Source organism: Paramisgurnus dabryanus, chromosome 20, assembly GCF_030506205.2.
Source record: "Paramisgurnus dabryanus chromosome 20, PD_genome_1.1, whole genome shotgun sequence".
Taxonomy (NCBI): domain Eukaryota; kingdom Metazoa; phylum Chordata; class Actinopteri; order Cypriniformes; family Cobitidae; genus Paramisgurnus; species Paramisgurnus dabryanus.
This window is the reverse complement of record NC_133356.1, coordinates 7,084,294-7,104,286: the sequence shown is the minus strand read 5'-3', so window position 1 is coordinate 7,104,286 and position 19,993 is coordinate 7,084,294. Positions and strand designations below refer to the sequence as shown.

Genomic DNA, 19,993 nt, shown 5'->3' with positions numbered 1-19,993 from the left:
AACCAGACTAGGCTAGATTTTAAAGTGAAGTTACAGTAACTCCTGTTAAATCTAGCAGTAGTGATATAAAACAGACTTCAGGGTCACGCACACACAAATTTTCTTTATGAAACCATGAACAGAATCAGCAGACTGTTGTGTTTTGAGCAGCAGGTGTCTCAAATCTGTCAGAATAATGGCTGATAAGCCAAGTAAAAACAAACACACACATTTGTGCTTGTGGTGACCAGATGGATGCTGCTGGGAGGGGGTCGCTGGATTTGGGCACACAGCACGTCTGTTACCTAATGGAGTTTGTTAATGTACTGGGAACTGTCGGCCTGATCTATACAAGCTGTGTCCCAATTCAGGGGCTGCGACCTTCTAAGGACGTATTTTAAGACCGATTGCGTCACAGCAGCGCGACTTCAGGCTGGTAAGGCCGTCCCAATTCGAAGGATGCTTAGAATGAAGCCTCAAAATGCGTCCTCATTTCTCCGCGCTGTTAAGGATAGAACGAATGGATCCTTAACAGCCGAGGATATCCCAAGATTCATTGCGCGGCTGCAACGGCAGCTGGATATTCTAAAATAAACAATTAAAACCTTCATTAAATAAAAGTGTGTATTTATCAAAAAAAGTTTGTCACTGTTTTAGTATTATAAGTTATGTTTTGTGTTAATATTATTATTTTTATGATGCATATATTTCTAAGGTTGATTAATTTAATTTAATATACTGTTGAATAGTTTAATCTACATCAACGTGTCATATTTTCTAAACTAAATTAATATTTTTCTGATTTCATATTTATTTTAATAAGTCAGAAACGTTTCCGCTATGTCCTGCTGACAGGCGCAGCAGGTGACGCCAATTATGGGTCGTCCGAAGGTTAGACCGTCTCATTTCAGTTCTCTTCGCGGATTTCTGAGGCTGCCACCTTGAAAGACCGAGTGCTCATATTTAAGGTCGCATGCTTAGAAGGTCGCAGCCCCTGAATTGGGACACAGCTACAGTATGCCCTATTCAGCAAAATGATCAATGGAACTGGAAAATATATGTACATTAAAAATATAATTGATTTTAATGATATTTCATATGTGACCTTGTCTTTGGAGTCCAGTCTAAAATTTTAAATCAAAGTTTGATTTCAGTCATTGATTTTAATCTTTAATATTAAAGATATCAAGATTCTATTTTCATATCTTATATTATGTAGTAAATCACAAAAATGCTTTTTTATACATTGGGTCACATATATCAAATGTATTTTGCTGCCCAGTGAGGAACTATCATTAAATGACTATCATTAAGCAAACAGCAGCTGTTGCCAAGTAGTTTAAAAGAAATGCATGGAAATACTGTTCACTCAGTAATGTTTTTTTTATTTGTAGTAACAACAACACTTTGTAACAACATTTATTTACATAATACATTTGTGACCATGGACCACGAAACCAGTAATAAGGGTAAATATTTCAAAATTGAGATTTACACATCTAAAAGCATGATAAAATAACCATTTGAAAATCGGGAATCTGAGGGAGCAAAAAATGATAAAATCACCTTTAAGTTGTCCAAATAAAGTCCTTAGCAACACATTACTAATAATTAATAAATTTGTATATATATTTATGGTAAATTTACAAAATATCTTCATGGAACATGATCTTTACTTGATATCTTAATGAATTTTGGCATAAAAAATGATAAATTTGACCCATAATCTAATTTATTGCTGGTATACTCGTGTGACTTATGACTGGTTTTGTTATCCAGGGTCCCAATTTAAGAAGCCACAAGGGATCTTCTGTGCAGTTCTGACTAAAGTAAATAGCTGTTTTAGAGAGATTTACAAATTTTAAAAGCAACATACTTTTGCCTTATTTGCTATACCAGAAACAAAATCATATTTATTGCCCTGGCCCGATACTTTTCACAAACAGAGTAAATATTTGGTAAATAGCAATTTCTTTATTGATGTCTTTTAACTTTTTTGTGATTGTCTTAAAGTGAACAACGGTGGGTCTTTAACTCAACATACATAAATCAGAAAATCACTCTCTGCTTGATCTGTATCAAAAAAGTGTTTTAACCTCACGGCCAAAAACCAAGATGGTTTTTAAAGCCTAAACACAGATATGTGCTTGTATGTGGGAATCTAATTCTCCATGACGTCAAAGGAAACATTCGGAGAGCTTTGGTGTCAGGGGTCGTTTCCAACTTCACATGCACATACACTTCACATTGATAAATGTATTAATTGTTTACATACAAACTCAGCAGTGTAAAATATATTCTTAAGAGAGCTTTACTGTAGTATATTTGTTTTAACTGTTGTAAAATCTGTTTTCTCTGTAGGCATGTGGTCCCACACTATGACAGTTCAAGACTATCAGGATCTCATTGACAGAGGATGGAGAAGGTGCTGACGCGGCTTTATTTATTCTCATATCACTTCTACATTTATTCAAATGTGTTTTATTACTCAAACTTCAAACCTGAAATCAAGCTAATAGATTTTCTTAAACTATGAAAACACATTGACATAAGAGGAGAAAGTGTAATGAGCTTAAAGAGAGACAGAGATTCACTAAGCTGTCTCACAGACTCTATACAAGAGACAGAAGTGCAGACACACTGTATACATTTTCATAAAGAAACAATTGAAGGTACAAAATAGGGATTGACAAATTTATTTTAATTTTTTTGTGCCGATACCGATACAGGTGTCCGATTTTCTTGAGCCGATATTTGGAGCCAATACTGCTTTTGCTCACTCAATTTACATCATAAAAATGACACGATGATGCCAAATGTTACAAGTCTCAATTTAAAAAAAGGAACATTTATTGAACTTAAAAAAAAACTATATTTAACAAATAGTAAGAACAGGTGAGGGTGCTATGGAACCATGAACTGCACTCTCCACAAGACGAGGAACTATCAGCAAAGGATAATGATTTCTAGCACTTTACTACTACAAATATAGAGATGAGAAATAAAAACCTGCTTTTGTCCAGCTATGATCAGCTGTTAGGCCGAGCTTTCGATGTTGTCATGGAAAGGTTGGTGGTTTTTAGTCACATGACCTGCAATTGCTTGCGGCTTCCAGCACTATGTCTGTAAATAATGCAGAAAAAAATCGGCGAACACAACAGCCACATATCGGCCGATGCCGATACACATAAAACCTGAAAAAAAACCGGCCCGATATGTCGATCTATCAGTACTAAATGTAATTTTCCAACTAAAGATCGCTGTATGAAAACAAGGAGCCGCAGCTTTATGATAATGTGTGAAGGAGCGTGAAATGACGGGAGTTGTAGTCTTTACCGCTATTGGGAATGAAGTAAAGTGTAATAATGATTTTATTATAACATATGCCATAAGAGTAACTTCATAGAAACAACAAAGTGTCATTCTGGACGCTAAAATACTACTTCCGCATATGGCTGCGCAGATCGATCGCATATAAAATCTTGCGCTCGATAACTCGATAGTACTGTTTTTTGGTTGATCTTGTGTTACTATCATGTTATACGGCAATTGGTCTGAGCAACTTTGCATGAAGTCGAACAAATTTATGATTTTTTTACAGGTCACCCAAAAATTTAAATTCTGTCTTTATTTAATCACCCCCAAATTCTCTGCAAATTCTCATTCTGTTAAAATCATATGGGATAATGTAAGTACAAAATATTTAACACAAGAAGTAGTTTAATAAAGCAATAAGCCCCAACAAGCAGTGGGTTGCCAGTGCATTTTATAACAGCTAAGGGGCATTGTTAGGCACGATGCGAAGCGGAGTTCCTAAACCCCCTTAGCTGTTATAAAATGCACTGTAACCCCACTGCTTCGCGGGGGGTATTGCGTTTATAAAACGGTTATTTCATATGCATAACGTTAGCAGGATTTTATAAAATAAAACACAAATAAGTTGTCATTATAGTAGTACAAATATTACTCTTCCGCCAAACAAAGTAGTTCCTCAGAATCAAGTGTGACTGAAACAGAGCGCAGTTCCCAACCAACACAGACGCAGCAAAGACACAATGAAAATATGATTTAAGACTGTGGTGTTTATTTTTATAAATCACCATTCATCTAATTTATACATTAGCATTTATATCGTGCAACTGTTGAAGTGATGATCAAATATGCTTGGAAGCATGCTTAACTCTTTCCCCGTCAGCGTTTTTTTTTTTTTTTTAAGTTGCCACCCAGTTTTAGTTTAATGCCTTGCAGAAAAATTATCTTCTTTAAATAAACATAAAATATCAAATGACAGAACAGACCATCCACTTTCAGACAAAAAACCCGTCTCATCCTACCTTCATTTGTTCTCTTATCACCTCTCAAATTTTTAGAGGAGATAATTCCATTTATGTGAATAACTTATGTAAGAGATCAGATTCAGAGCCTGATTAAAACACACTGTTTTAGTGTTGAGTGAATGTGTCAGTGTTTAAGCAGTACTATGAATGGATAGCGGAAATATGAATTTGAGTTAGAAACTCCTCAGGGAGAGTTTTATCTTTATTGATGAGATGACTCAACAATATTTATTGAAATTTATCTGGATATCGCCATAATTGTGCAATTGTATACAAATTAAAAATATGATTAAAGACTGTGGTGTTTATTTTCATGAATCAGTACATGATTCATGAAATTATTTTCATGAATGAAGCAGCAACAGTGGCGCATTGATACTCCTGTAATGCGGTCTGAACCGTGGGTTTACGGGGGTATTTTATCACGGCTTGGAACGTATTTCAACCAATCAGAATGAAAAACCAGATCTGCCCGTTTTATAATGGACATTTTAATGCAAAAACTTTAAAGCCAACAGGAATGCTTTAATGAAGCTTTGTGAATGTAATTTTCCTGAATTTTAACTGGGTAACCTTACAGTATTTCCCTTTTTGTCTTTTGTTTTTTAAGAAGTGGCAAATATGTTTACAAGCCTATTATGAATAAGACCTGCTGCCCACAGTACACCATCAGGTAAACTGGTTTAATATTGCTTGATTTATTTACTGGTTTGATTAAAGTGTTAACCTCATAAATACACATGATTGACTACTGAAAGAAACTTTGTAAACCTGTATATCATAGCAACAGTAAAGCTAGCGAACAATTTGAGTCTTTAGCAATTTTAATGTATTTGTGTTTGATGTATTTTATGTGATGTGTGTACTTGCTGTTTTGCAGGTGCCATGCTTTGAACTTTCATCCATCGAAGACTCATAAAAAGACCTTGAAGAGAATGAACAAATTCCTTTCCAAAGGAGAGATGCCAGAGGAACAGCATGATGGGGACAATGAAGGTGATGGTCTCTTACTGGATAACCAACAGATCAACACATCATATTGTTCTCCTATCATGAGAATTTTTATTGGATGATACCGAAAATGCATTGTCTTCCTGACAATAACATGTCATCCATAAATAAAGGATTCAAATAACTAATGATTTAAACATTTATGCCAAGTTCACACCAAGCCACTGTGTCAGTATTTTCTACAGTTATAGCCTCTGTCTATCTATCTATCTATCTATCTATCTGTCTGGTCTAATCTAGTTTGATGTCATCCCAGGTGTTTTAGAAGAAATCAAAGGTCATCTAAAGCCTCTCTCCTCCATGTTTCAGAGGACAGTGGCTATAGCTGCAGGAAAAACCCAGTCATTTTTGGCAGGTGTGGAGGATCTGTGCACTTCTCTTTCATGAACGGCAGTCGCCATTTTTTTAAACATATTGTACGATTTGTTTTATGTAAAGCTCTGTAGGAGGTGACATTAACATATTACGTCATGTTGAATATACTACATGTGTGCTTTTCAGGGGAGCCCATGGACTCGGTGCATGAAGAAGGGATAAGACCACCTCCTCAAGACCCTCTGAAAATAGACCACACTGATGTAAATGACATCACCAGCAACCCTGACCCAGACACCAAATCAGCCTCTCCATCAACACTCAGAAAAGATTCGACACCCACCCCATCGGAGAAACCCTCACATGTTGCACCCAAATCAGGTCTGGTTAGAAATCATACTTTATGGATTGATTAAAGAAATAATTGATGCATATAACGGTTTGTGCAGTTTTGGGTGAGTTTATGATGAAAGCTTAGTTAAGATTTGAAAATTAGTAATCATTTCTTTGTGTTAAACACATTTCATTATCATAGATGCTGTTCAGAAACTAGTTCGAGTGATGTTTATCTGTGAAGTCGCTGCCATGAAACTTTTCGAAACACCTTTATGTCTTTTGAAAGTTTTCAGTCATGTGACCCATCAGAGGGCAAGAAAGTGGCCATTTACATGGGGCTCTCCATATTTTCTCAATATTCCTTCTGTTTCAAGCCACAAAGTGATACTTCAGCCAAATATCAAACTTACCCCATTATTTACTCACCCTCAAGCAATTCGAGATACATACATTATCTTTCAGACGAACACATTTGGAGTTATTTAAGTAAATGTCCTTGCTCTTCCAAGCTTATAATGGGAGAAAACAGGGATCAGGGAACAACTTCTGACTTTTAACCCAAAAGAAGTGCATCCAACCCTTACAGAAGTAATCCACACAATTCCAAGTGTTTAATAAAGGTCTTTTGGGGGTAATCGATGTGATATTGTAAGAAAAATATTCATTTTTGAAACTAATAACTAGCTTTCGGGAATGATGCCATCTTAGACTCACGCGATTCATGAAAGTTACTGCTCATGGCAACCAAAGCTCACTACGCTAAAACTCCAAGATGGCGCCATTACTGGAAGCTTGTTATTACAGTTTATAAAGTTTGAAATCTGTATATGTTTCTTACAATATAGCATTGATTACTCACAGAAGACCTTTATGAACCAATTGGAGCCGTATGGATTACATATGTGAAAGATGAATGGACTTTTTTGGGTTTAAAGTCAGAAATTGTTTCCTGATCCTTGTTTTCTCCCATTATAAAGTTTGGAAGTGCAAGGACATTTACTAAAATAACTCCAAATGTGTTCGTCTAAAAAGACATGTGTATCTTAGATTGCTTGAGGGTGAAAAAATGATGTGGGAAATTTGATATCCGGCTGGAGTATCGCTTTAAATCACCTCTCATCAGAAAAAAATTAGATACGAACACAAACTTCACCTTTGGGCACTTGCGATTGGGGTCACAGCACCCGATTCTGTATTTTATGGTCACTAAAAGGGCAATATTTCTCCACTTTAGTGAGGTTTATATCTATTTCGTGGTTGCCTTATACTGCTGACAGGATTATATAAATATTATATAATGCATTATATTTAGTGCTGGGCAAAGATTAATCTAGATTAAACTTTGCCCAGCTCTAATTACATTGTAATATACTAAATGATATTCATGAAAAAAGTTTAATACTTTAAGTACAACAAATGATCTAATGAAGATGCAAAAGGATTTGCAAACATTGTATTTTTACTCTTTACATTTCTTTTTACATGGCAATTCTTTAGCTAACTTCAGCAGTTAGTGTAACAAATCACTGTAGTTTGTTTCCTCAGTATGAGCCAACAACCAAGGTAAGAAAATAATGGAAAGATACAATGATTGATGTTGTTACGTGAGGTTACGTGATGAAGTGGTCACTATTAATATGAGTATATATTGATAGCTGCCATTGTTCCCCTCACTGGGGTCAGAGGCACAAATTTTATAAATTCCTGTTTTCTGGGTTTTTACGTCTCTGACGCCATCCTGTAAAAGTCTTCTCCTCTTTGGTACGTGCATTTTATTGCACAACAACTATTCAGTATTTAGGCTAAACAAAAGAAATCACACACTTCTTAACTTGTGAACAACGGCATTTGGCTATCTCTTGCCCTCTAGTTCCCCTAAGTGCATGACATGGAAACTATCAATGGCACAAACGTGGGCTAAATTAATTGCCAACAATGAACAGTAGAGGGCAGCATGTATCTAGAAATAAACGACGGCCTTCCTGTTCCATTGACATCATGCAAGATGATCTTCCTCAAATCTGCATAAAAAAGTTTCTAAAATATATATTTTTTAGATTGTTTACCTTTACAAGATGAGTGCTTTAAGACAAAACATGATAATTCACTTAAAACTGTGCAAACGATGCAAAACTGAGTATGAATTACAGACAAATTCAAAGTTCACCGACCGGGCCCCGGCACCTCCATTGGAACATTCCGGAAACAGGAAGGATTTATAAAGGCTTCCAAAACGAGGAGAAACCCTAGCCCTTATTTTTGCCATCTCCAAACAGAAACCACATGGAAACGAATTTATCGCAGCTTGCTTTATGACCATCCATATGCGTGACTTATGTCTGCAGTTAGCTTTGACACAGGCCAATCTAAATGACTGATATGTCACAGAACACGTTTTTAAACAGAAAAACGTGTTTTTTGCACATTTGTGTTGGACAGGGGCGTCAGTTTGTGTTGAAAAGTGGTGGGGACAAAATATCAGATGAAAAAACATTACAGCAGGACGGGAAAAATATTGAATAACGGCGCATCAAAAATGGGCATAGTGTAGGCCGGTCAACAACACAAAAATACTCAGCATAAAACCCTCAACAATGTCAACTGCACATAACAGTCCTTACAACACCAGATCAACCGAACAGCAGCAGCATGTTAAGTCAATGATTACAATGAAATTCATTATATATGTAAGAGAAAACACACTATAAGCACACAACGCAACATATGTGACCCTGGACCACAAAACCAGTCGTACACTGCAAAAAATGATTTTCAAGAAAAAATGTTCTTTGTATTTTTGTCTTGTTATCAGTAAAAATATCTAAAAATTCTTAAATTAAGATGCTTTTTCTTGATGAGCAAAATGACCTAAGAAAATAAGTCTAGTTTTTAGACCAACAATACCAAATGTAAGTTATTTTGTGCATAAATCAAGCAAAAAAAAATCTTGAAAATTTTTCTTAAACACTACATTCAAGAAAAATTCAAGAAGAAATTGCTTACCCCATTGGCAGATTTTTTTGCTTGTTTTATGCACAAAATCACTTACATTTGATATTTTTGGTCTAAAAACTAGACCTATTTTCTTGGGTTGCTTTGCTCGTCAAGAAAAAGCATCTTAATTTAAGAATTTTTAGATATTTTTACTGAAAACAAAACAAAAATACTAATAATTTTTTTCTTGAAAATCTGACTTTCTTAGTATTTTTGTCTTGTTTTTAGTAGAAATATCTAAAATTTTTTAAATCAAGATGTATTTCCTTGATGAGCAAAATGACGTAAGAAAATTGGTCAAATTTTTTGACAAAACTATACAATTTAAGTGAATTTGGCCTAAAACAAGCAAAAATATCTGCCAATGGGGTGAGAAAATGTTGCTTAAATTAAGTGTTTAAGAAAAAAGAAATCTTATTTTTAGATTTTTGTCTCACCCCATTGGAAGATATTTTTGCTTGTTTTTATCACAAATTCGCTTAAATTGTATAGTTTTGTCTAAAACGTATTTTCTCAGGTTGCTTTGCTCATCAAGAAAAAGCATCTTAATTTAAGAATTTTTAGATATTTTTACTGAAAACAAAACAAAAATACTAATAATTTTTTCTTGAAAATCTGACTTTATTTCTTAGTATTTTTGTCTTGTTTTTAGTAGAAATATCTAAAAATTCTTAAATCAAGATGTATTTTCTTGATGAGCAAAATGACGTAAGAAAATAAGTCAAATTTTTAGACAAAACTATACAATTTAAGGGAATTTGTGCCTAAAACAAGCAAAAATGTCTGCCAATGGGGTGAGAAAATTTTGCTTAAATTAAGTGTTTAAGAAAAAAAAAATTCTTATTTTTAGATTTTTGTCTCACCCCATTGGAAGATATTTTTGCTTGTTTTAATCACAAATTCACTTAAATTGTATAGTTTTGTCTAAAAACTAGATTTATTTTCTCAGGTTATTTTGCCCATTAAGAAAAAGCATCTTGATTTTAGAATTTTGAGATATTTCTACTGAAAACAAGACAAAAATACTAAGTAGGAAAGTCATTTATGCAGTGTAAATCGCACAGGTATTGTATGATTTTCAGAACATTTTAACCAAATGTTTTCAAAAAGTGGTGGGGACAAAATCAGCCATTTCAAAAAGTGGTGGGGACATGTCCCCAGCGTCCCCAGTGTAAATGACACCTATGGTGTTGGATCAAATTAAATTTTTGCCAGTTTGATTGCTTAAAACACAACTCCGGGTTTTACATTCACAGCATTAACATCATGGGATAGTGTGATGTTTCATAATGACTTTTTATAGATGTCTTTACGGCTATTGCTTAAAGTACCTTAACGTTTCTCTGCGCTGTGTTTTCAGGGGACTGAGGTTGCCAGTAAAGGCTGGTCCAGATAGTAAAAGTGTTTCTCTTCTCCACGCCCCACTGTTCTTCTTTCCACATGTTTCCTCTCATAAAGAAGCGTGCCAGCTCTAATTCACCCTGCCCTGACTCGGCCCCCAACAGCAAATATAGATTACGCTGTCCCCTTAGGGAACCCATGTGTGTTTTTGTGTGTGGTGGAGTCTTATACCTCTGTTGGAAGGAATGTGCTAAAGTTTCGCCGTGTGTAATTTAGAGAGTTTGTTGGGTGTGTAACAGCATATATGAGTTCGTGGCTCCTTGAGGAAAGCCAGTCGTAGACTTTTTATGAACTGTTAACTACTGGAGAGGGAGCCTGTGTCTTCTGCAGGAGCGGATATGTCAGAGTTTATCTCCCTCTCGCACACGACGGACAGCGCTCTGAGGAATACTGTTTAATATCAATGCTCTGTATGACCTCTGTAAACCTGATATTTACATTATATTTATGCATTTGATAAGGCACAGTTCCCAAAGTAACTTAGTGCATTCAAGGTACCATTTAAAAGATCTTAAAGGGACATATGATGAAATTCTGACTTTTTCATGTTTAAGTGCTATAATTGGGTCCCCAGTGCTTCTATCAACATAGAAAATTTGAAAAGATTAACCCAGTAACTTAGTTTTGGTAAACCATTTTCTGCACTGCAAAAAATTATTTTGAGTAATTTTATAAAAGTATTATAAAATATTATTAATAGTCTTGTTTTCAGTAAAAATATCTAAAAATTCTTAAATTAAGATGCTTTTTCTTGATGAGCAAAACGACCCAAGAAAATAAGTCTAGTTTTTAGACCAAAAATATCAAATTTGATTGATTTTGTGCATAAAAAAAGCAAAAAATCTGCCAATGGGATAAGCAAAAAAAATCTAGAAATTTTTTCTTAAACACTAAATTCAATAGAAATTCAAGAAAAATGTGATTACCCCATTGGCAGATTTTTTTTGCTTGTTTTATGCACAAAATCACTTAAATTTGATATTTTTGGTCTAAAAACTAGACTTATTTTCTTGGGTCGTTTTGCTCATCAAGAAAAAGCATCTTAATTTAAGAATTTTGAGATATTTTTAATGAACATAAGACAAAAATACTTTTATAAAATTACTTAAAATAATTTTTTGCAGTGCAGAGAATGGTTTACCAAAACTAAGTTACTGGGTTAATCTTTTCAAATTTTCTATGTTGATAGAAGCACTGGGGACCCCTTGTTTTTAGTACAAATATCTAAAAATTCTTAAATCAAGATGACTTTTCTTTATGAGCAAAATAACCTAAGAAAAAAAGTCTAGTTTTTGACAAAAAAATATAAAACGTAAGTGAATTTGTGCTTAAAACAAGCAAAAAAATGGCTAAATCAGCCAATTGTGCTTTAGAAAAGGAGGATTTATGTGCGATTTTGAATATTACTAATATGTGTGTACCGGTATATTACTAAAATGTAAATGCACTCTTAAGCCAGTGGTTCCCAAACTTTTTCAGCTTGCGGCCCCCCTTGTGTACAGTGCATTTTTTCCCGGCCCCCCGAAAGAAAATTTATGACAAACAGTTTTAAAATGTAATATTATAATTAAACAAAACATAAAAAATTATAACTAGTAGTGCTGTTGCTTAGTTGGCTGATTATTTTAGGTTTAATTACACAGAATTCATGATAAATGAATGTATTTTCTAAAATGTCATAAAACTGGGGCCCCCTGGCATCATCTCGCGGCCCCCCAACTACTGCTCTAAGCAAGCGCAACCTCAAATTAGAGCAACACATAATTTTTTATTGTCTCATTTGTTTTTCTCCGTATGTTCACTGCTGATCTGATTACATTTATTTTAGAGATGTCCCGATTTATCGGCCTATAATTGGTATTGGCAGATAAAATCTTTTTTTCCAACTATCAGACATCAGCCCATTGTTTAAAAACAGACAATGATCAGGGCAGATTTTATCCTGGAAAGATTTCATGTCATATTGACTCTTACTGTGGGTTCACACCAACTGCGTTTGAGGCGTCAAATTCGCTGCAGCTTCAAAATTTTTAGTTTACTCGCTTCATTCGCGTGTTCATGCTGCATGTGAAATTCTAGTCATCGAGACATTCACACGGAAATTTGCGTCATGGGAGGGGCTTCTGCGACTCCGTTCGCTTCCTGTTATCACGTCACTACTAGAGCAAGCTCCTGATTGGTTAATACGGCGTGTTTTTCCGCCAAAGTTCAAATTTTTCAGCTCACGCCTTTGCAGCGGCAACGCTCAATTCATGCCATCCGCGCGAACGTGGTGGAATTGCGTCTGCCGAGCTAAACACCTCATTTGCGACGCGAGACCTTCAGACGCACGTCAACACTTCTTCACATTGACTTAACATTGACTTAGCCGGTGTGAACGCAGCATAAAACTCTGGGACCTGTCGTGCGGTCCAAAACTACTTTTGGTACCATTATGTACCAGTGAGGTGCCAATGCCCCCCCCATGTTCAAAGGTGTACTTTTTTAAGAAGTAGGCAAGTGTAGATTTCGAACCCATGACCTTTGTGCTACTAATGCAACGCTGTAAAATCAAATATATTTCAGCACCGATATATCAGCCTATAATCAGTATCGGCAGATAAAAAGCGTTGTTTCTAACTATCAGACATCAGCCTATTTTTTAAAAACAGACAGTGATCAGTGGAGATTATATCCTGGCAATATTTCGTGACATATTAACACTTTAAACTCTGCAGAATTGCCGGCCAGTCCAAAACTACTTTTGTGTCACACAAAAGTTATTTTTTTAAATATTTTAATATATTGTGTTGTCGAGCACAATGTTTTCTGTAAAATAAGACCACTTATATCAATTTACTCCAAAGTATGTGAGTAAATTCAGGAATGCCAAATTCTGCAAAATTTTTTATTATACTGCAGAGCAAACATAGCCTGGTTAAAACCAGACTATTCTCAGTAGTAACTGAGTTATGGTCTGGCAAAGCTTCATAGACAAATCATTTCCAAAGGGGCGTCACCAACAGACGTCGCTCAAATGTCTCTGGGCGGAATTGGATAGACTTAAAACCAATCAGAGCAATGAAGGAGATGACATATGCAGAGCTATATCAGACTTTTGCCGAATACAGTCAGTAAGACAGCGATAGCATCTTTTTTAGATATGAAGGCTTCGAGTGTTGGTCTTTGCTCGGGTTTTAACAAAAAGGAAAAGTTTAAATCGCTTAAAACAGATGCGATAGCTGATTCGAATGAGTGATGTTTTACGGCAGCATCCATCTTTGTAAATCTGCTTCCCCGTCGCTGCGCTGTCATCATCGTGTAAAGCTCGCCCCTATGTTTCTGATTGGTGCCGCGATTTCCACGGATTAGAAATGGGCTTGAATGGCCTCTTTGCCAGACTACTTGCAGAGCAAATCTAAATTTGCCGGAAGTTGTCTGGGTTTTCCAAAGAGTAAAACTATCGTTATCTTTCTGTATCGGTCATTCTAAGTAATCGAATATCGGTATCTGCAACGATATTTTTATTGGTTTCGTATTGGTGCATGCTATATATATTTTTTATTAATATTATACATTATCATTTATGCATATGACAACACATGTCGATCCGCATGTGTGTGCCATAAAAATCCAAACACAGGCATTGCTTTCTCCATGGTCTACCCATTGAGGTACATGCCCATCTCATTATAAGCATACATATCTTTTAGAAGTGAGGTTGACATCTGCAAAAAAGGCCAAATTGCTTGTGTACAAATTGCGAACAGTCCCACGCCAGATCGGATCTGGTCCGAGCTCCGTACGACAGGGAGAGGAACACAACGCAGGTCGTCTTTGTCCGGGATCTGGCTTAGCATCTGCTCTGGCTCTTCTTTCTCGTGTTTACTCTGGTTTGGAGGGAAGCCATTCAACATCTCTATCACCCCGCTCCGTATTTACAACCCCTGCCGGAAACGTTCCCTCGGCTAAGTCAACTGGAGGTATTAACAGGAAAAGAGGGAAGAATGGATGTTAAGAAAGAGCTAATTGTCTCAATGAGTCTCGCTCTTTGTACGAGGAAGTCACAGAACGGCGCTGGGCTCTGCTGAAAGAGGTCTCATGCGAGGCTTGTAAAGGGCCAGATTTATTTGAAAAGAGAATAAATACTCTGTTAAAATGATGTGTTGGAAATCCGGTTCAGATTTACGCTTTGTGACGCTCTGTGTAGCTTTAAATAACAGTTTGGATCCGGTTTTCTGAAGATGTGAGCGCAATTATTGCTGCGTTTTGTCACCATAAATCATCTAAAATTGAGTTGTCTGTCGTTCATGGGTCATGAACTTGGGAATGTATGCTAGATCAATCATATTTTACCCTTAAATGATATTGCATTCTGCATAAAGAAATAAAAGCCTGTTTTAGTACCAGCACATCAGTAATACGAATGAATGAAAATATTAGTAATACAGAATATAAATAGACTATTGTGACCCTAACAGGTTCTTGACAGGTTCGTATATCTCAGCTGTATCCTCTCCCCCTCGGGCGTCCTAGTTGATGGCAGGCGGGCGGGCGGGCTGACGCTTGGTCGTGGCTGGCACAGCGTCAGGCAGGAAATAGCCCAGCTTTCCTTATTGCTCCAAACAGGATGTCGGCGTGTAAACTGTTGACATGGGATGCCGGGAGCACTCGGAGCAGCTGGCGTCAATCCAGGGAGATTGAAGAGGATACTGAAAGTCGGAGATTGCGAGAGACTTATTGTACAGCGTACACCGAGGCAGAAAAAAGTTTTTACTGTTCAGCTGGCACAGATATTTTTTAAACAAGCCACAGACAGGGTGTGTATATGCTTAAACTGAGCTTGGATGATGGTTTGCTTTTACACTAAAAGCCGTAGTGCATATTTGACTATTATAAAACATTTCTGGTTTTGGAGGCTGCTTTCAGTCATGTTTAAACACCACCAAGCGACTGTATATATTACAGCGAGCAGGTTTAGATTCAGAAACAGACTGAGGTGAGCCAAGGTGATCAGTGAATGCTTTATAACACCGCTGGGACGTTGACTTGAGAGTGAATCCAAATATTAACTAACCATTAGTTCGCCGTATATCCCACTGTAATCCTCGCTGTCTCAGTCAATAGTAAATGGATGGCCGGCCGCCAGGGCTTCTGCAGCAAACCTTGAAACAGTCACTGATGCAATGAATCTCTTCTCCCGACCGCCCCTCAGTCTGGGAATACCACCTCCTCCAGTTTCCTTCAGGGCACACGAACAACCACCTCCACACGTTCATTTAAACCGCGAGCGGCCTCCTTGCAAAAGCAGCGGGAGTCGAACAAACAGAGGCCGTGTTGTTTTGCAGTCGTGGTGATGTCATGATGTCAGAGGAGAGAAAATGACTTCCATCTAAACCAGAGAATCCAGCCCTGCGTTTACAAATGCAAACTATAAACCACAAGATCGCACACCCCTGCGGTTATCGAACAGCATGGACATGCCGAAACATGATGCTGTCCCGACAAATGTGGGATAAACTTTAGAACTTTTTTATTGATTAAACCTTTCCTGTAAACTATACAAAACCAGTGATTCTGAGCAACAGCTTTAGGTTTGGTGATGTAAATTGATGCTTTCTGTTTCAACAGACTCTCAAATTTTTATTCTACATTGTAAGATTTTAGATTTCTGCTGATGCTTCAAGGGATAGTTCACCTAAAAATGAAAACTCTGTTATTATTCACCCTTAAAGGAATATTCCATTTTCTTAAAAGAAAAATCCAGATAATTTACTCACCACCATGTCATCCAAAATGTTGATGTCTCTCTTTGTTCAGTCGAGAAGAAATTATGTTTTTTAAGGAAAACATTGCAGGATTTTTCCTCATTTTAATGGACTTTAATAGAGCCCAACATTTAACACTTTACTCAACACTTAACAGTTTTTTTTCAACGGAGTTTCAAAGGACTATAAACGATCCCAAACGAGGCATAAGGGTCTTATCTAGCAAAACGATTGTCATTTTTGACAAGAAAAAAAAAAAATATGCTCTTTTAAACCACAACTTTTCGTCTAGGTCCGGTCCAGCGCGACCTAACGTAAATGCGTAGTGACGTAGGGAGGTCACGTGTTACATATATAAAACGCACATTTGCGGACCATTGTAAACAATAAACTGACACAAAGACATGAATTAGTATCAGTTGACATACAACAACGTAGGAACGGTCCTCCTTCTCAACACTTGTAAACACTGGCGTGGAGTTTCACGTTCGTCCTCTGTGACCTCTTGACATCATGACGTATTGCGTGGGGTCACACTGGTGCATCACGACCGGATCTAGATAAGAAGTTGTGGTTTAAAAGTGGATATTTTTTATTTTTCTTGTCAAAAATGACAATCGTTTTGCTAGATAAGACCCTTATGCCTCGTTTGGGATTGTTTAGAGTCCTTTGAAACTCCGTTGAAAAAAACTGTTAAGTGTTGAGTTAAGTATTAAATGTTGGGCTCTATTAAAGTCCATTAAAATGAGAAAACTTGATATTAGTTATCAAGTAGGAACCAGGCGCACCATTGACTTCTAGTAGGAAAGAAAAATACTATGGAAGTCAATGGTGCTCAAAAAGGCGTTTCGTTACAAACATTACTCAAAAAAAATCTTTCGTTTTTTGAATGTTGGGTTTGGATTTTCCTCTGCTTCTGGGGTTTAACAATAAACGACTTAAAAGAAAAACTTTTCCTTGTTTTGTTTCTTAAGCCCTTTTTACATGAAATGAAACTAAAGACAAATGTCAACTGAGTGGAACAACCTTTCACACTGACACTGTTTAAGTCGGCCCAAATTATCTTTTGGTCCAAGTACGGTTCGTTTGGGGGGGTGAACACAACAGCCGCACTCTGGTGTGCACTAAACAAACTTTGTTGCGGTCCATCTATGGTGTGAAAGCTGCTTGACCTCCGGCTGAATCAATTACGGTACACTCACACGGGACAGAAGCGTTAACGCTTGAGGGAAGGCTTGTCTGAAGCGTGGCCAACAGCCAATCACAGTGGCTGCTACACATGCTCCGGTCTATCATAAGCGTAATTGGCTGGCTCTGCCTAGGTTGTTTGCATAAGGCTATCTGATTGGCTGATACATGCGTTGCCGCTTGAAAGTTGAGAAATGTTCAACTTTTGCCACGCACAACTGCAGTGGATCCACAATTCAGTTCGGCAACGCATGACGTCACCCATTAAAAGTGAATGTGAAGCGTCAATGCTTATGCCCTGTGTGAATGTACCGTTATGCTGCGTTTACACCAACCGCGGTAGAGGCGGCATGCGCGAGTGATTTCAATGTTAAGTCAATGTGAAGACGATGTGGTACTTTTTGTGCATTTTGCATTTGACACGCGAGTTGAAAAATTTGAACTTTGGCGAATTTTCGCGGCATGTTAACCAATAAGGAGCCTGCTTGCTGCTGTGGTGGCAGCCCCGCCCGGAGTCACTCATTCAGCATGAAGGGGTAGCTTCCCACAGCTCCGGGTGTGTGTTCACGACTTGCAGTGCGCATGTTACATTTTGTTAAATGGAGAGGTCACATTTCGAGTATGCAATGCAAGATTCAAACTTTATTTGAAGCAAATAAGCATGTAGAATAGCTCTTTATTAAAAAAAAAACATTTCTTTTAGGGATAGTTCACCAAAACCGTTTGAACATATTCTCACCCTTATGTCATTTGAACCCCTAATATCTTTCTTCGTTGTTCTTTAGAACCCAAATGCAGATTTTTTGAAAAGTGTGGTTCCCAACCTTTTTCACTTCAAGGCCCCCTAGTTACCCACAACAATATTTGAAGGCCCCCCACTTACTAAATCCCCCCCAAGAAATTACTAGAGCTTGGAATGACTAGACAGATGTGTATTTGCTACTGAAATGCCAAATAAATCAAATAACATCTTGATTTTTGCTTGTTTTAGCTTATTTTAATTTATTTTATTTAACCTTTATTTTTCCAGGAAGGTCCCATTGAGGTTAAAGAAATCTCTTCTTTCAGGGAGTCCTGTCCAATATGGCATTATTAAAGTTTCACATAAACACATTATACACAAAACAAATTCTAAACAAGCAAAACTATATTTTTTTTAATTGTAAATATAAATGAATTAAAACATTTTACATCACAATATATTTTAAAACACAATCAAAGAAGGAATTATTTACAGAGGAGAAATGGCTTGAAATTCATTCCACAGCCAAGGAGCACAGTAAGAGAAAGATGATTTTCCTGTTCGGAGTGTACTATAGGTCTAGTGTAATGCCAATTAATGCTTGTTTTTTTCCAATTTTTCATAATTTTATTCACCTTGAGGCCCCCTTGACAATCTGCTGAGGCCCCCCGGTTGGGAAACCATGTGGTATGGGATTTTCTGGTTAGTATGGGAGAGGTGGTCACCATCCTTTTTCATAGGAGGGATGATCCAAAAGTGATAAATAAATTACTCCGACTTGATTATTGAATTTTACAATGAAAATGTGTGCAATGAAAAGGGTTCAATTAAAATTCACATCCTAATTATGCAAGCACTGTTAAAGGGAAAGTACACCCACAAATTAAAATTTTATCATCATTTACTCGCCCTCATGTTGTTACAAACCTGCATAAATGTCTTTGTTCTGATGAACACAAAGGAAGATATTTTGTAACCAAACCGATCAGAAGCCCCATTGACATCTAGTAGAAAAAAATAATTCTATGGAAGTCAATGGGGGGCTTCTGATTGGTTTGGTTACAAAAATTTCTCAAAATATCTTTCTTTGTTTTATGGTTTCAAATAAATAATATTCTTCCGTATTTTTCATTTACAAAAAAAAATAAAGAGTTTATTTGCAGTATTTAATGTTCTGTCATTGTCCCATCAGGTAAAGGAGCCGATCCCAACAGGCCACCGTGTAGAAAAGCCAAGGACATCCGAAAAGAGCGTCGACTTCAAAAAGAGCAACAGAAGCAGTCGGAAGGAGCATCCACCTCTCTGAATCCCGCGCCGATGGAGTCTACATCTACTCAGCCCAAATCACTGGAGGAGTTTATCTCCGAGTCTTTACCCACCGACCCTCTCCACCGCTTAGAGGTAAGAACTCGGATCACAATCTGGACGTGATGACTGTCAGGTCAAATCGCAGCGAAAGCACGAGAGGGGAAGGTCAGTGTAGAAGCCAATCTCAAGATTACAGCTATCACACGTAGCATCCACGGATATTATTCCAGGCCGGCATGGTTTCAGAAACCCTCTCCTGCATTTGCTGCGATTGCTCGGGTGAGGTCAGCATGAATAAACAGGCCAAGCGTTTTGCTTTCTAAGAAAATCTGTATGAAATGCAATCTTGTACGGCAAACATCATTGTCCCCGGAGATGCCGCAGGGCCGATTCCCCCCTCGATTAACTTGTAGACCGGATTGATTTGATTGACTGCAGTACTTTATTTAATTATCTAAAGTGGAGAGCAGTCAATGTCACTCTCATCAGAACAAGGTTAGCGGTTCATAAATAATTCCCTCTCATGTACAAAAGTGCTCCCTGTTTTCATTATGAACTTTCAACAAACCATTTGCGCAGTTATTTATTCAGCGGTGCAATTTGCAATGACTGCGTGACAGACCTTTCCTCTGAAA

General features: G+C 37.1%; 1 protein-coding gene across 5 annotated transcripts in view; it reads left to right on the top strand.

The window, feature by feature from the left end:
• LOC135786666 (arginyl-tRNA--protein transferase 1) overlaps positions 1-19,993 on the top strand; it is a 121,612-nt gene that overhangs the window by 5,071 nt on the left and 96,548 nt on the right. For 3 of the 5 annotated variants that reach the window (XM_065296164.2, XM_065296160.1, XM_065296159.1), the window contains exons 2-7: positions 2,341-2,404; positions 4,927-4,989; positions 5,197-5,312; positions 5,584-5,682; positions 5,829-6,023; positions 19,243-19,451. In XM_065296164.2, coding sequence (XP_065152236.1) covers positions 2,341-2,404; positions 4,927-4,989; positions 5,197-5,312; positions 5,584-5,682; positions 5,829-6,023; positions 19,243-19,451 — 746 coding nt within the window. The remainder of the gene's footprint in view (positions 1-2,340; positions 2,405-4,926; positions 4,990-5,196; positions 5,313-5,583; positions 5,683-5,828; positions 6,024-19,242; positions 19,452-19,993) is intronic. The other 2 variants (XM_065296163.1, XM_065296162.1) reach the window with 1 other exon arrangement.